Here is a 17,797-nt window from a genome sequence, read left to right as displayed (position 1 = left end):
CTCCTGTGTTCCTCGGTGACGTCTAAAAGCTTTTTTCATAGAAATCTCACACATCTCTGTAGGCTTTATATGTATTCCCATGTGTTATCTTTTTTGTAGTTGTTGTGAACAACAGATTTCTGTCCTTGGTCTGTCCCACTATGAGACTCACCCGCAGAGGAAGGGACAGTATGGGCTGCATGGAGAGCCCTGGGCATCAGCAATGAGCCTTTCTTGTATAATCATTAGTGACAGGGGGGTTACCTTAGGACTTTTGAGTCACCAGTTTCTGCAGGGAGGCAGCTAACACTTACTGGGTCCCTAATATACACATATGCCAAGCATTATGCTGGTGATTTAAATAAAAGTATAATATGTATATGAAGTAGATGGTACTATTTTTCCTTTACAGGTGAAAAAAATCAGAAGTTCAAGGTCACAGAGGCAGTAGACTTTTGGACTCCAAAGCCACTATTTTCTACTATATCCCAGAAGGAGCTATAGTAGGCAGTGAGGTGACCTACTGTTGTTCACAAGGAAATATTCATTCTCTATTGCTAATTATATAATAATATAATATTATTATAATTAATTATATATAATATATAATTAATATATAAATAATTAATTATATTTAAATATACTTATTAGGTGGCTCAAACTCATTACAACCACTATTCTTATCAAATGAAGGCAATATACATTTTTACTAAGTGGTTCAAAAGAAATTAAGTCATCATCCAAATGATTTCTAAATTCTACATGTCATTTTTTTCATGCTTTCACTATTGTTTTCCCCAAATTATCTCCTTTCAGTGTTTCCATAAATGCAGCTGGCATGTCCTCAAATCCTTCAATGACGTATTCATTGTACTGGATTTTCCCCTCTGTGACCCACTTCAGTGAGTCTTTCAGAGCCTTCTGGCGGCCCTCCCCTTGCCAGCAGCTGACAATGAACCCTTCCATGCAGAGCTGCTGAGAGATAATAACCTTTGGGGGTGGACCTGGGAGAAGTGGACAAGTAAGGTTATATGTAAAGATGGCCCCGCATATAGCAATTCTTCCAAATTTCTTCATCTGGGAAATAACAATGTTTGAAAATTCTCCACCTACATTATCAAAATAACAATCATAACCATCAGGAGAAGCTTTTTTCAAAGTTTATTCCAAAGGCTCTGCTGTCTTGTAGTTAAAGGCAATGTCAAATCCAAGCTTTGTAAGGTAGGCAACCTTACCATCACACCCTGCTGCTCCAACAACTTTGCAGCCCTTGAGCTTAGCTATCTGCCCCCAGCAGAGCCCATGGCCCCTGCTGCTGCATTCACCAGAACTGCATCTCCGCCCTTGCTCCGCAGATGTGGAGTCGGCCGAAGTCGGCTGTTAGACCTGGCACGCCAACTGTTTCCAGCCTCAAAGACAGAGGTAATGTGTCTGGCCTCTCCTCAGGCAGCGTCTCCAGTTGTTTTCCATCAGAAATGGAGTGTGTTGTCCAGCCCGAAGGAGCCGGAACAATAGTTCCTGTTGGGAAGGCTGAATTTTTACTTCCCACAACTCGGGCCACTTGCTCCCCCATCATCGTATCACCCTCCTTCAGTCTTTTGGCCGCCACTCTCACGTTAGCATCCACAGTGAGGAACAAAGCTTCCAGCAGGCCCTCTCCATTTTTAAGGGAGGGAGTTCAGCTGTCTTCATCTCAAAGTTATTATTTAGGGTGGCCTTCAAAGTGCTCCTTCAAGGTCCAACTCTTAGCACAGACCATCCTGAAGCTCCTGAGTCCACAGGTTGCACTACCTAGAGAAGGTGGTTAAGATTGCACAGCTGAGCACCCAGGGCCAGGATTTCTGTACGGACCCAGGGAGGGTGGGGCTTCTCCCAGGGCAGAGCTGGGGTGAAACTTTTAACCATTTGTATTTCCACCTTTTCCACCCCAGAATCTCATGAGGAGTTCTGAAGTCTCTGTGATTATGAAGTTCAGAGCTAGACACAGAATCAACAATTATGAGTTGGTCTGGGAACCCGATTATATATTATTAGGTGCTGAAGTTTATCTCTACTTGTCCATCTAAATGTCACTCTGGTCTGTTATTATGTTTTGGCTTAATGGTCACACTTGTATAATAGCCCCAGAAATGGGTATCCATTTGCAAACCAAAAATCTCACCTGTGGGCATTAGAGCTGTTTATTGGTCTTTCAATAATTTGGAGACTTAATTTATGTGTGCTGGCGGGAAGATGTAAATTACTAATTCAGGATTTTGTAGGAAAAATAAAGTAAAGCCACAAATTCTAGCTATATGTACTAGAGGAGCTTTATAATATAAAAAGCCAAAATGTTTGGCCTAGTAATTCAAAGTAGTGCAATATTCTCAATATATTTGTTTCAATTAAAAACATAAAATGAATAAAATAAATTCTGTTCTATTAAAAGATATTTATAAATTTCTGAGTCTAATTGCTTGCTTATTAATGTACTTCATCATTAAAACAAAGTGGAAACATTTGCTTAAGTATCATATCACTATATTATTTGAAACCCCCTGGAATAGTCAACACAGCTTTACCCTATGTGGTGGTGTTTGTTGGCATTCTCTCCTCTGTATGTCAGTCGAGCTAACCAAGGTCAAGCCAGGACTACACTTCAACCCCTGCTAGATCACCCACCCACCAAGTGCTAAGGGAATAGAGGCAAATGTGGAGGAATCATCTAAAAAATATACCATTATCACTTGAAAAACACTGAAGAGAAGAATCAGTAAAATAATGGTTGTAAATGGCTTCCAATTACAAACAAATCATTGATTACTAGAAATGGAGTTAAAATGAAGGGCACGGGTTTGTGGACAAGTTTACTGCTACTAGGGTTTACACAGTGGCCATGATGGTTATACAGGGACATTTACTGATGCAGAGTATCAGGCAAAATTAAGCAATTCTTTTGGCTGAACACTGGCCTCACATTGGCACAATCTGATCACATTTCTGATTTACCACATCAGGAGAACTCTTAAGTAAAGTTTACAAAGTTACCTCAGGCTTAATGAGTCGAATGTAGATGAGGTCAAGAGAAACATTCATCACTATACAAAGAAAAAACTGCGTCATCACTAATAGCTCCTGCCGTGCCCCTGAGCTGCACTCACAGGAGGGATAAAGTGAAGGTAAAATGAGGAAGTTTTTAAAGCAAGACTAAAGGCAAGTTCGCCTATTGCACACCAAGAGATCAGGGGTGTCAGAAACTGCTCTTCGGCTCTGCTCTTTTAACAACGAGGTTACCTCATTCTGTCTCCCTTAGGAACACCGGTGTAGTAGCGTTCCTCAAAACATGTTTTGCAGACCACTTGGTGCAGACAACACAGTACCTGGAATACTTGTTTAAAATGCAGCTTCCCACCAAGACCAGCTGGATTAGAATATATCTGAAACCTGGGAAACTCCCCACAGTGATTCTCGTGCACACTCACTTGAGAACCAAGCTTCTGGGGAAGTCCCTTTACCAGCAGAATGGGTGCCGGTTGACAATAGAGTAAGTAAAAGGATTTGGGTGATCTTAAGGCTGGTACCAAGTAGCTACGATACCCTGATGCTAGTGTCTGCCAGACCAGGTAGGGCACAGGCTTTCAAGGAAATAATAATAATAACAACAATAATTATTCATAATAATAATTCATAATAATTATTCATAATAATAATTATTATTATACTGAATTATTTTAGTGTTTTCTGTTTGGTTAACCCTGTTTTGAGTACTTTACATCATTAGCTCATTTACTGATCATAGTAACTTTTTGAGATGGACACTATTATCTCCATTTCACAGACGAGCAATCTGCCCAGGTCCCACGGTTGGCAATACATTGTCTCTGGGCAAGAAAGTGCTGCTGCCCTGGACGATGCTGGAGACACAGCAGCCCACGGACATATTTTTGCTTCTAGAGTTTCCTTCTCACAGACACCCTAAAGACTCAATAGCCTTCTGTTATGACTCCATGTACAGAAACTTCTAGCAGGTTATTGTACAATTGAGGAGATAACAGTGGGCTTTACATCTTTGGCATTTTGATTATATTTCCAAGTCTACATCCTGGTTAGTTTATTTATTTATTTATTTATTTATAACATTTTATTTATTTATTTTTAAAGAGAGGGGAAGGGAAGGAGATAGAGAGGGAGAGAAATATCAATCTGTGGCTGCCTCTCATGTGCCTCCTATGCAGCCTGCAACCCAGGAATGTGCCCCGACTGGGAATTGAAGCAGTGACCCTTTGGTTTGTAGATCCGCACTCAATCCACTGAGCTGCACCAGCCAGAGCCTACATCTGGTTACTTTAATTAGATTTCAGACCTGGCCTGAGGGTCTCACTTGAATTTGTGACATATTTTGGTCGCACTGAGCAACCCTGGAAAGCTTCCATCAAACACACGTGCTCAAATCGTGTTAGCATGACGCCTTCTGCAGGTGGTTGCTTTAATCATGAAACTGATCTTTGTTAGTTTTAATTCTAGAAGGGGGCATATCTAAACCTTCGCCCCCAATTATTGAAGCTTACCACTTGAGGAGCTACCATACTTTAAATAAGGTGTTTAGTTTTAAAAAACAGACTCACAACCAATTAAACACACACCACTCACACCTTGCATGGACTACTAATATGTAATCAGTTAAATTTTTTCCAGTCACTTTGCCCAGTGGAGGAGAAGACATGGAGGAAGAAAAGAAAAAAAAATATTTGGGCCAGAGATATGATCTGAATGAGATAAAGAATTAATGGGATATACAGTGATGTATTATAAAATTGTGCATTCAATAAAATTGAAACTTTATATAGAGTTATTAACCAATGTTACCTCAATAAATTTAATTTAAAAATTTCGATAGGATAGTTCTCAATACAACAGTCAACAAAGAGTCACCTGGAGTTACCCATGAGGATGGGAGCGGGAGCAGATGGCTGGGTAAGAGGCTCAGGGACAAAGACAAAAGGGGGCTGCCCTAGAAAACTGCTTTCCTGGTGCTGGCCTGGGAAAACAAGTCCCAGAAAGTCAGTGGATGGTACAAGCCTGTGCTTACCACTCCACACAGGGCTGCACAGTCAGTCAGCCTAATTCCTGGGATTTGTCCTCCCAGGCCAGGACCAGAAGGGCTGTTCTCCAGGACCCCAGCCACTGCCCAAGCTGCCCTGATCAACCCAGATTTCCTAGCTGCACAGAATATGTGCTTCATCTGGTAAGCAGTGTCCTGGGTTTGGCTCAGATCTCTTCAGAAAGTATGCTTTTCCCAGTGATTCCTTATTCCTTACAGTTTAAGGTTTAGGAAAAAAAATTATTACAATGGCAACGAATTACATAAACAAAATTGTATCCATTTTAGAAAAATAATTGAGATATGTGTTAAATTAAGGTCTTCTGTGTTATTTCTCAAAATATCCATCAGGAGTGTGTGGCTGCCTGAAACACTGTATTGGGGAAAATGGTTGGGCTTACTCACGCCCGTCCGAAGCAAGTGCAGTGATCACTTAGCAATGCCTGCCGCGGGCGCTGGCCTGGAAGTCAGAGTATGTGTGCTTAGTCTTTGCCATCACTCTGAAAACAGTAAATGTTTTGGGGGACTGAATTCATGAGACTATAAAGAATGTGCCAAGATTACAGAGAATCCTTGCTACTTGGGAAAAAAGGATGAAGGATCTTGTTGCCGTAGATATTCTAGCAAAGTTTAAACCAGTGGTGCTGAAGGATGGTGAGGGGCAGGGGATGTCACATGGGGATTGCAGGGGTAGGGACAAGTGAAGTTAAAGAAGAAGCAGTATTGTATGGCTTTGCTTTTAAGTTTTTAGGCAATTCATTTTATACAGCTGTGTTTTGAATTTCAAATGATATCAAAGAAGGCATGAGATTTTTTATGCTTTTCAAATGAAGGACATTGGGGAGAAAGATTCAGAAATACTCATTTTAATTCTTCAATATTAAATACATGAATTTTTTCTAGAACCACTAAAAATAATTTGTTAAAAAATAACATCAAAGTTATAGTTTAGAGGAATGGATCTTAAGGGTCCATGTTTCTATTGTCCACATGGCATATCATTTGAGCTAATATGTAATAAGGATTGTTTTCACTGTACAATTTAAACACTGACTCAAAGAGCAGACCACAAGAAAATCAGTTATTGCCTCCTGCTTATTTTAGGTTTTCAGTTGACCTTTATAAACTGTAAAGTATTAGCCCAATTTAGACTGCATACACATTTTCACTTGCACAGGAATTTATTTTTGAGTATATGATAGTTGAAATAACCTGTCAGAAAGACTATTAACTCAAGTGTCAAAAGATCCAGGTCCAAATCCTGGCTTTGACATAAGTGTCACTTTGCCAAGTGGCATGGCCTTTTTTTTTAACCTTGGTTCCCATAAATGGAAAATGAGTGGGATGTTAGATTTTCTTAAACATTCCTTTTGGCTTCACTCTATTCTGAGTCTAAATTGTAGCAGAACAACCTAAGAAAAAATTATGAAGTATGTTTAATAATGTGCTGAAAGGAAAACGGCTACAAATTTTTTGACCAGTGTCAAATAACCACACATAGATGAGAGAGAACACAAACGATCAAATCTGCCCCCAAAAGCAATCTGAGAACAAAGAAGATGCTCATGAATTTGAACACTGCAGTTTAATTATTAATAAAGAAAGAGTGAACCTAAGGAAGGAAAAAGAAACATAATTTGGCAAAACATGATCTGGACAAAAATAAAGTGGGGCATGGAGAAGAATACCAAGTTTCTACAGATTACCAAGACCAAGGACAGTGGTATCTCCACCAAGAGCACAGTAATGGACGGAGAGCTTTGTAGCTTAGAAACAGACAAAATGTTCACCTTAAAAGCATCACAGTGTTTTATAACAATGTTCACAATATAAAAATATTACTTTATGTCATCTTATTTCTCTGCCACTTTAAAAAAAACCTCACTAATTTAAAAAAAAAGATTTGACACTTACCTGCAGCATTCACAATTCTGTTTGCTCTCATCAATCCCTGCGGTGTTTCAACATCCCATGTTCCATCCGACCTGGCTTTCAGAGAAATCACTGGTGCTGGGTATTTTAAAAGGGCTCCATATTTCCTGGCCCCAGCAGCCAGGGCCATAGTTAGAGAATAAGGATCAATATGACCATCTCCAGGATTATACAGTCCAGCTAAAATCTAAATCGATCATAAGAAAATATTCAAATGAGTATATACTCATTTTTCAGTGGAACTATATCCTGCCAGCAAATGTGTAATAAAACTGGACTTGAAAAAATTCATCGGGGCATCAGATGGGTCAGTCTGCACTTCTTTTCTCCATGTCAAAATTCAGACTTGGGCAGGACCTGCACTGAAAGTTAAATAGACAGGCTACCTGAGGCACCCTAGCAATTGTCTCCAATATCCATTCTCCCCTCTCCAATCAGAGCATGGCAATGGAATGTTTGTTTAGACACATGTCCACTAAAAGCAAAGAGTTTCCAACAGTTGCCAACTATTAGCTCCAGCTGACAGACTAAGTTCTGGCCAATGAAATGCAAATGAAAATGTCATGTGGCAGCTTCCACAAACCATTATAAAAAGACAATTGGCATATGCCCCTGTCTCCCTTCTTCTTGGGCCCTTCTTCCTCCATCTGGCTGTGGCCTGCAGATGTGATGGCTGGAGCTCTAGCTGCTATCTTAGGATAAGAACATAAGAGTCACACCCAAGGAATGAGACAATGATACGGAAGAAGATTGGGTCCCTGAAGTCTCATAGAAAAGAACTACCATTCAAGTCTGGACTGTCCAAGTAAAAGAGAAATAAACTTCTATCTTGTTTAAGCATTATTTTGGTTTCTGACATTTGCAGCCAAATCTAACACTAACTGATCAATTACTTATATTTAGTTAATAAATACTCTTAGTAAATTCTCATGTTAAATATATACCTGGTGTCAGAAAAATATAAACTTAACTCAGTCATTTGACAACTAATTCTTAAATAGCTATTTTGTGGTAGGGCCTGAGGCTAGGTACTGTGGGGTGGGGGGAAGAATAAAATTCAGATGAAACGGGGGGAACACCGTGAAGTGGTATTTTTAGGTCTTAGCCATTCAACGAAAATCTATGGGACACCAAATATGAGCAAGGAGGTTTTGTCAACTTTTTTGTCTGCATCTGCCAAGGTAATCATCTGTATTTGTATTTTGTTTTATTAATCTAGTACTACATTGATTGATTTTCAGATGTTGAACCAGCCCTGCATTCCTGGAATAAATTCCACCTGGTCATGCTGCATAATCCCTTTTATATGTTGCTGAGTTCAGTTTGCTAGTATTTTGTTGAGAATTTTTGCATCAGTATTCATAAGGAATACCAACCTTTCTTTATTTGTGATGTCTTTGTCTGGATTTGGCATCACAGCAATACTGGCCTCATAGATGAATTGGTAAGAGTTCACTTCTATTTTTGAAATAGAAGAATTATGAAGAATTGGTATTAATTCTTCTATTAATTCTATTTTTGAAATAGAAGAATTATGAAGAATTGGTATTAATTCTTCTCTAAATGTCTCATAGAATTCACCAGGACAGCCATCTGGGCTTTTCTTTGTAGGAAGTCTTTGATTACTAATCCTCTTATTATAGGTTTAGTGCAAGAGGCTTTTGATTCTAATGGAATTCACATTACTGTAGACTTCCAAATGTTACACTGGTGTTTTATAACTGCTACATCATTATAGTAGTCCTATATCTATTTAATTTGTCACCCTCCTTGAGAACCAGAGAATATTCTTTTCACATGTCTCCATTGCCTAATGCCCTTGAGAAAAGTCTGTGATGGTGAGAACTTCCAGCAAAATATTCTAGGACTGACATATAAACAGATAAAAGCATATCCTCACTAGTAGCAGTGATAGAATTTCAATGCAGACAATGCAATGCCGTATAAGTGTGCCATCACACTGGCATCACACAGAACCATAGGCAAGAGAGTGCCAGTAGCTTGCAAAGACTCACAAGGGCAAACAACCTCAGCACCTATATCAATAATACAAACCTGAGGGTGTCAGAGATACTGCAGTCATCACCAAGGAGAATCGTAAGCCTCTGCTTTCTTGAACAGCCCTACCCAATACCCTTAGGTAGTATGTACAAAGAAGTCAGAAAGCCTGGGTTCAAATCTTTACCCAGCTCTTTTTATCTGGATGAGTTTAGACCCACTATGTAAACCATCTAAGCTACAGTTTCCTGTTTATATACTATATACCTTATATTATTACTGTGAAGATTCAATGAGATTATGCATGTTAAGGGCTTAGCATAGTATCCGGTACATAAATATGTGCTGTAGTGTCCTATAGAATAGTAAGTCATTGTTGTTAGTATTATGCAAATTAGATGATCAGCCAACAAAAAAAGATACAATTCTCAAGTGGATTATCTCAGTCAAATTTGGTTAAAACTAGATAAATACCTAGGATATAGTTCTCAGGGAAGTATAGCTATTAGTTAGGTACTATTTGTGTAGTAAAATAGTATGGTACTTCTACACTGGATTTTGTAAAAATCACAGTCTTTTAATACATATATTTAATAACACAGTCTTTCTATCCACATATCTATCATACCAGGTTACTGTTTTCTTTGTAGTTCTCAAACTGAAGGTTTATGTATGGAAACCCCTAGATCTGGGGGACACAGGAATAGAAAGGTATTGAAAATGTTTCCTCAGTTTTCATAGGTAGAAAACTAATAAAATTTTTTCATTATCTTTTCATATTTCATTTAGTGTACATAATAGCCCATCTTGTAATTTACCCAAACCCCAGCATTAATCATCTGATTTTGCCATTTAAAATGTGTGCACATAGTTTTTCCATTTTTAATTAACATTTTAAAATAACTTTCCTAATCTTCATTCAAGGCGACCAATAGTGAAAATGCCCTCAAGACAAGTACCTTACTCATGTTGAGTAAAGGGAACATCTCTTGAATTTTTTCAGGTTCAATAATATACTGTTCCGTTGCATGCCAGCGAGTCCGAGTCATTTGATATTTAAATTCATCCACTCTTACAGGAGTTGTAGCAAGTCTGATACTACCTGGCTGATGGAATCCCACCACCTGTTAAAATAATGCCAATAAAACTCATAAATAAATCATTATTCAGCAATGAAAATGCAGGTATACAAGGAAAGGGACTTATTGTACTATACAGTAAAAGAGATAACTATATAAACATATCTGCATCTTACAAAAAGACATTCATTCATCAACTATTGACTAAGTGCCTGCTCTGTGTCAGGCACTATGCTGAGTCACAGAGATGCTGTTAAGAACAAGAGAGGCAAAGACCCTTCTTGGATGGAGCTTATAGTCTGCAGGCAAAGGCAGACAGCTAATTGCATTATACAATAACATGAGATAATGTTAATGTACAGAGTGAATGAAAATTATGTGGAAAAGAGAAAGACAAAGGATTTGAAGAGGGAATATGAAGAATCAAAATGTTGCAGTGATAAGACTAAGTGTGGATTGAAGTAAATATCCATTTGACATTTATTGGAGTCCTTCAGTTGGCCAAGAACTCAGCTGAGCCCTGGGATACAGAGAAGATAAAAGATGTAATCTTTGCCCTCAGGCTGCTCACAGTCTGCAGGGAAGACCAATCAGTAAAGCAACAACCACTACAGAGAGCTGTGTGTTATAAGAGGGGTGTGCACAAATATTCTTAGAACCAAGTGGTACATCCTCAGTTCAGTCTGACTGGTGGGTGAGCAAAGTTGAAGCCAGCTTCCCCAAGGGGATGGCCCCCAGAAAAAGTGAAGGGTGAATGTTGAAATGCAGGGCGTGGGGGGGGGGTGAGGAGTGCGGCAGAAGGAATGTTGTTTCAGGCAGAGAACACGACCAGCGCATTCCAGAACTACAAGTAATTAAGAAGAGCTGTAGCATCTGAGCATAACAAAGAGAAAATGTGGGCTCAGCTGAGGAACGCCCTGCTCCTCTGTCCTTTGTCCTGTAGGGGAGCCATTGGATGGTTTTTGGCAAGGGAAATGGAATGAAAAATGTAAATAAATTTCAGTCTTAGCCTATGGATGTTCTATGCCTGCCACTTTATTTTCAGAGTCCTAATAACTATGAGAAGTGATAAAAATAAAAGCGAGGGCCCTTTAGTGAAGTACTTTTCAAAGCCATGTGACAATGTACCACCCAATGTTGTCATATCCTTTGCAATCCAGTTGCTGAAAGGCCCTAATTTCTTAGATTCTAGATATAGTAACAGACTAGACACACTTTTGAAGGCTGCTGCTTTTTCTTCTTCCTTCATTAAATACATCAGTAAGAGTGGGTAATCACATGTTTAATACACTTTAAGAAACTCAACTGATTGTAGAGCAAAATTCAGAGGTTCTTCCCTTAAATTCTCGTCAAATTTCTCTACCACATTAAACATTTCACATGCCCTTAACATCATTATACACAGCTCTACATGATGATATCAAAATTCTTCAGAGATCTTACATATTTCTAAGAAACTGACTAAAAGACAATTTCAAGTTCAACTGATTTACCTGTCCAGTTTCTTCTTCCAGTTTCTCATAAAGCTTGATACTATCATAGTGTATTTTCTTCAAGTTTATTCCAGGATGAAAGTAGGTTGTTAAGCCTGCCTTAAAAATGAGGAGGAAAGGAAATATTGGAAAACCATTAACACTCTGAAAATGTTGGTAGTTTAGCTGTTAAGCGGGATTTTACCGCTGGCCAGAAAATGGAGCAGCACCAGCCAGTCCCTGGGGGTGAGAACACATGAGCAGCAGGCTGAGCACGCCAGGGCCTGAGGCTTGTAATACAGTAGTAAGAACAGTCTGAACCGTATAAGTCATGTCAGAGCCAGCCAAAGAACAAATACAGTAAGTCCCTAACAGTTACTAGGAAAGGTTGTTTGAGACTAAGAAATGGGATGATCTGGCAGGAAGTTCAGGAACATGTGCTGCTACAGGGAAGAATGTGGGGGACGGCACACAACATGGACTCAAACCGGCAGACCGTGTGTTCCCTTACGGAGAAGGGCTACAGACTAGCAAAGAGTTTTCCTTGACCAATCCCCACAGTCCCTTGAATGGAGCAGCCCTCAAAGGGAACTGGAGTTCTCTTTGAAATTTCTGAAATTCAAGAATCAGAAAATTCCTGGAAATTATAGCCTGGTAAATTAGTGAACAGACCTTCATCATAACTTTACCTGTTTGATAAGCACACAGATTGTACATGAAAAATATTTGCTGAATAAATACTGAATAATTACTCTCAGGAAAAAATATCTAAATATTAGCATGCCCAAATCCTTCTTATCAACTCAGCTGCATTGTAGTACCCAGACAAAGAATTCTACGCAATTACATGAAGCAGGTTCTCTCAGTTTAGTGTCTGGGGCCCCAGATTGCAGCAGTGTATCTTGGAAAGTTCAACAGAACACAGTCTGTTTAAAATAACATCTGTTTAGGAGTATCTATCAGGCTCTTCTATGGTACAGTGGGCATTTGGTTCTCCTGAACTCAAAAACACCCACTTACAAGTTCATCAAACATTGTTTATGGAACGATCCTCATGCTTCTCTCAAGCATTGGTTGAAGCATTTCAACATACATACAGTTCTGAGAAAAATTCTGGCCCAGTTTATAAGTCCTCTCTTAGCACAGCCCTGTTACAATGGAACTAAAAGTTGGGCTTCTTCACTTTCAGTTAAATACTCTACTCTCCTGTAAATGTTTGGTATCTATCGTGCATATAAACTTTTCTAGTTCAATAATAGAGAATCCCTGACCTTCAGGTATCTAACAGAGAAGTCAACTTTGTCTCCCATATGGCACCCATCATTTGAGAAAACTGATATTCATGAGCACTGACCTAGAATTCTGGTCACCATTCACTCCTTGAGATACTCTAATTTTAACCTTGGTTAAGCCTGACCTCCAGAAAGTTATATACTATTTACACTACATCAACTCTCTTCTTCCCCATCCCAGAAAGCTATTTTCATAGAAGGAGTTAATGATCTTTCATTTGTAAGAGTCACATGGGTTACTTTTTATAAAACTGTTACTTAATAAAATTTAGCCCAACATCTTTTGTTTAGGGAACAAATTCTTCTAGGAATTTCTGGTCAAGGAAAAGTTAGCTCTACCTTAGTGAAATAGTACACCTATTTCCACCAAAAAACTCATACCACTCTAGTTTCCTTGTTACTGGGAAGGTCAGAAGTAAATCCTGAGCTTTTTTTTTTAACAGGCATGAAAGGATATTATTTATTTTTTGCATTGTATATATTTTTACTAACTGATTTTTATCTTTTAATCTGTGTTGAGAATTGCGGGTGAACCATATCTGTGTTTTTATTATAAGTTATCTGAATGTAATATCTTGTGTGGTATTTATTGTTAATTTATGTGCTATTCTTATGGCATGGGATATAAGATGGGTAAAATGTTTTTCTGTTCTGAGCTTCAGCAAGCTTATATTAAATGGAAAGTTTGAAGAAGGTGAAAATATTGTTTTTATCCTTCAAGATTGTATGTTGTGACTGAGATCATGAAACTTTCATACATGAAACAATAAAATCAAAAGCATATGATTAAGTGCCAGAACATAGAAAGACATAAGAACTAAGGGAACAGGGGGCATTAGAAGAGTCACAGAAGTCTTTAAGGAAGACAGGAAAGAGGCCTACCTTTGGTTTGAAGAAAGAAAATAACTATAGTTGGCAGAGAAGATAAAAGAGGGAAGATAAATCAGAGACATGAGTAATCATTAGAAAATATAGCCCTTTAAATAAAATTAAAATGTATGAATCCTTATTGATGTAAATAAATGAGCAAATGGGAAAGCTCTTCTTTATGGTAGACTGACAATAATGAATTAATGAAAAGATGGGGAAAAATTGGGACAACCATAATTGAACAAAAATAAAGAAATAATGAATTAATGAAAACAATGAGGGAGGTAGAAAATTTACCAAATGAGCCAATGATGTGCTCCTTACCTATCTCTTTAACAATCTTTCCCTCTTTCATGAGCCCCTATAGCCTCAAAAAGCCCATCGACTGAGCTCAAGCCATATCCCGGTGGCTCCAGATCTTCTATCCATGCACTCACATCTGATTTGAAAAGTTTGGGTATTCCCTCTAAAAATGTGCATTGCCTGATTGTCATATGATACATAAATATGTATCACTAAATTAACAGAGATCATAAAACACACAAGACAACTTGAAATGAATTAAATATTTTAAATCATTCCTTTGTTGTTTAGAAAAGGTTTGGAATATTAAGTTTATATATTGGTGAGGGCTATGTAATTAATACACTTTATTACTAAAATATATATTTGGGATTAACCTTGGTAAAACAGCAGTGTGAAGGCCAACATCTAGGTTTGTTCTGTTTTGGGTCTGGTCTGCACGGCAGTGGTGGCTGGAGAAGCTGCCTGGCGCAGCCCTAAGACCTGAGTGGGAGCAGTGCACTCTCCTAGCTGCACTTTCCCGGCTGCACTTGCTGCACCGTGACGCCACTTCCTCCGTCCCAGTCACCACTTACTTCAAGGTTTCCACTGAAGTTAGACTGTTAATGTCTCATGTTCTCTTGTTCAAGTTAATTGGAAGGTATTGCATTTTTATAGCTTAAATAAATGGGTACAAATCCCACTGAAACTCCTCATTTGGAAAATTTTTAGGTGGGTTAAAAAAGTTAATTTTTGCAGATATGAAAGTTTTTCTAGGTGATGCATATCATTGTGGCCAGAAAAATCTAGTAATAGTGCCAACTTTCCAAATTCTCTCTTCCCAACAGGACTGTTTTGCAAAAAAGAAAAAGCAGTTATTTCTCACTTGTTGTAACATCACCTTTAGCATCTATTTTTTAAATATGTATATGCTGTGTAGAAATGACTGGCAACCATTTGCATCACTACAAAGGTTGCCAAATTTGGGACACTGTCATTTTGTAAAAGAAAAACTTTAAGTTTCACAACTCTTTTAATTATTAATGTGAAACAACCAGTAAATCCCCATGTAGGACAACACTTTCAAGGTCACTCCCTCTCCCTTTCCTCAGCAATTACACCATTTAAAACCCTGGTTCTACAAAATGAATCACAGCAGTGATTTCCTACAGCACATGCTCTGCAATACAGACTGAAGACCAAAGAAGTGAGGACTCTCCCACCGTAGGGCTCCAGCCCCTCCCTCACTCAGTCGCTCGGAACCAAATCCAACACATCACTCACACCAAAGGTGACGGCTATTTATAAATACTAGTAAAGCTCAATTTATATCTCACATTTTTAGATAAAAATAGAAAGTTCTAATAGTCTTCCTTGTCCCAAATGACCCATCTTGCATCTTTAGTCCTCAACCCTCCAAAACATCCACTTTCTTACTATCCCCGGGGCACCCTGTCTTGGGGACCCCATGCTCCAAAACCACATCTCACTCAATCCTCTCTCCTACCCTTCAGCCCACAAGAAATGCTCCATATTGGTAGTAGTGCCAGGTGCTGACAAAGCAGTCTCATTAAAATATAGCAAACCCTCAGGATTTTGGATTTGTGACTCCATTTTGAAGACTCACATTACAACCTGTGCCTTCCTCCCTGAGCATTGATTCCTACACTCCCAGACAAGGTGGACTTGCGCACATGTTATACTTCAGTGAGACCACCCTTATTCTTTGTATTCTGCTGCTTTAGCTGGCTCCCCAACCTCACACCTTCTCTTATCTGCTGCAAATATTTCTGTGTTAAAAATTCCTAATACATGGGATTTTTTCACATTACTTCTCAGAGGCAGGCCCCCTTGACTTGCAAAAATTCATAGAATCAGCTTCTTAGGGGGACACTCTTTCTTTTCCTTCATTCCTCGGGGGCAAATAACCTGGCTTCTGATGCCTGACTCCATCTCGAGCTCCCACTGCATGGATCTCACTTTGCAAACCATCGCATAGCGCTTTCTTCACCAACCAGGAGAACGCCTTTTCCATTCACTCTGATATCTCTTCACTTAAGGGAAACTGTTTTTGCGTAGTTAACATTTAACAAGAAACTGGAGCCCTGGCTGGCATAGCTCAGTGGATTGAGCACGGGCTGGGAACCAAAGTGTCCCAGGTTCGATTCCCAGCCAGGGTACATTCCTGGGTTGCAGGCCACAACCCCCAGCAACCGCACATTGATGTCTCTCTCTCTCTCTCTCTCTCTATCTCCCTCCCTCCCTCCCTTCCCTCTCTAAAAATAAATAAATAAAATCTTTAAAAAAAATAAAATAAAATAAAATTCAGTACCAATTAAAAAAAAAAAAGAAACTGGAATGTTAAAAACTTTGTCCACTTTTCTTAAAAGAACTTAGGTTAAGGGTATGTTGCTTTAAAAAAATTCTTGGGATATATAAGTAAAATTGCAGGGAATTCAGTAATCTATTCTAAAATGTAAGCCACATCAAATCAATCAAATATAAATGAGCAAATAAGTAATTAAAATGTTAAAGAGTATATCCTCCTTAACAACCCAAAAGTGTTAAAAGCCACCCCCTCTTAGGTTACTTCCACTTGCCCAAATTTCCTTCTGCCTACATGCCTTCACCTGGACAGCCTGGGGCCGCTCACTCACTCACTTCTGCCTTATCTCTGCCCTTTCAAGTAGCCTCCTGATGCTTCTGTCTCTGTCATTCTTTCCTGCATTCATCCCTTTACCCAGACTTCCTCTTCTTCCTGGCACTGATTACTCTCAAACGCGCTTTGTACATTTTCTGTCTGCCCTCCCAGAATGTGGCGCCAAGAGGGCAGGGACTTCGTTTTGTTCACTGCCATGTCCTCACCTAAAACAGTGCTGGTCTGACACAATATGGGCTCTTTCAACAATACGTTTGTTGAAAGAATGATTGAATGTCCAGCAAGGAGAAGTTACAGGAGAACTATAGGAGAAATGCGGGCTTTCTTTTCCATGATAGCAAATAGCCTACACAGAAGGTCTAGTTCAGGGAGGGAAGAAGAGCCAGGAGTGTCAGTGGCCTCCTGGACGCCTCTCTCCAGACGGGAGGAAGGAAGCTGAGGGGAACTGGTGAAATGATGTGCCTGTGAAGGTTCTGAAATGACGCTCAGGAGCACTAGGTGCCTGGGCCTCTCTCCCAGACTGGGTGGGGACGGGGGGTGGGGGGGGTTTGGAAGAAGGGGAAAGAGGGAAGAGAAGATGTGTATGCTATGATTTTTCTAGGCACCTTCATCCAACCACGTGGTCAGGCTCTGCGGCCAGTGGGATGTGGCACCATCTGGGTTTAAATCTGAGCCGCACTCTCCTTCACACTCAACTAGAGGCAGGCAGCCCTTTTAGTGCTCAGTCTCCACCCATACCTTGAGCAGGTTCTGGATGTCAAAGGGGCCTAAAAGCAGGGTTTTCTCTTGTCTCAGCAGAAGAAAGTAATGATGAAAAGGGAAATTAATGACAGGAAGTTAAACTGACATTGCCTAACTAATCCTCCAAAAGAACTCTGTACAATAGTCATAAAAACTCTCTCCCATCCTTAGCTGACTTCAGAAACAATTGATTTGGTGGCATGAAAGCAAGTGTCAATCCCCTCATTTCCCTGAGCAGCTTTCCATGTTGGCCTCAGTTATTGCAGAGCACTGGAACAATTACGCATATACCACTAAGTACGTGAGACGAACTTGGCTGTGTGTCTTAACACAAAAGTGTGTCACATGTTCTCAATCCTCATAGTTAAGTCTTCATGCAGCCAAGCTGTTGTCTTACAAAATTAAAACCATAA

General features: G+C 39.4%; 1 protein-coding gene and 1 pseudogene across 3 annotated transcripts in view; both read right to left on the bottom strand.

The window, feature by feature from the left end:
- Positions 1 to 17,797, bottom strand: part of DMGDH (dimethylglycine dehydrogenase) — a 63,297-nt gene that overhangs the window by 43,855 nt on the left and 1,645 nt on the right. For all 3 annotated transcript variants that reach the window (XM_045847919.1, XM_045847918.1, XM_045847920.1), the window contains exons 3-5: positions 11,562 to 11,660; positions 9,949 to 10,113; positions 6,974 to 7,178 (exon numbers count right to left, since the gene is read on the bottom strand). In XM_045847919.1, coding sequence (XP_045703875.1) covers positions 6,974 to 7,178; positions 9,949 to 10,113; positions 11,562 to 11,660 — 469 coding nt within the window. The remainder of the gene's footprint in view (positions 1 to 6,973; positions 7,179 to 9,948; positions 10,114 to 11,561; positions 11,661 to 17,797) is intronic.
- Positions 678 to 1,738, bottom strand: LOC123824648 (annotated as a pseudogene).

Source organism: Phyllostomus hastatus, unplaced genomic scaffold (genome assembly GCF_019186645.2).
Source record: "Phyllostomus hastatus isolate PE091 unplaced genomic scaffold, TTU_PhHast_1.1 phas_contig_58, whole genome shotgun sequence".
NCBI lineage: Eukaryota > Metazoa > Chordata > Mammalia > Chiroptera > Phyllostomidae > Phyllostomus > Phyllostomus hastatus.
This window is presented reverse-complemented; position numbering and strand designations above follow the sequence as displayed.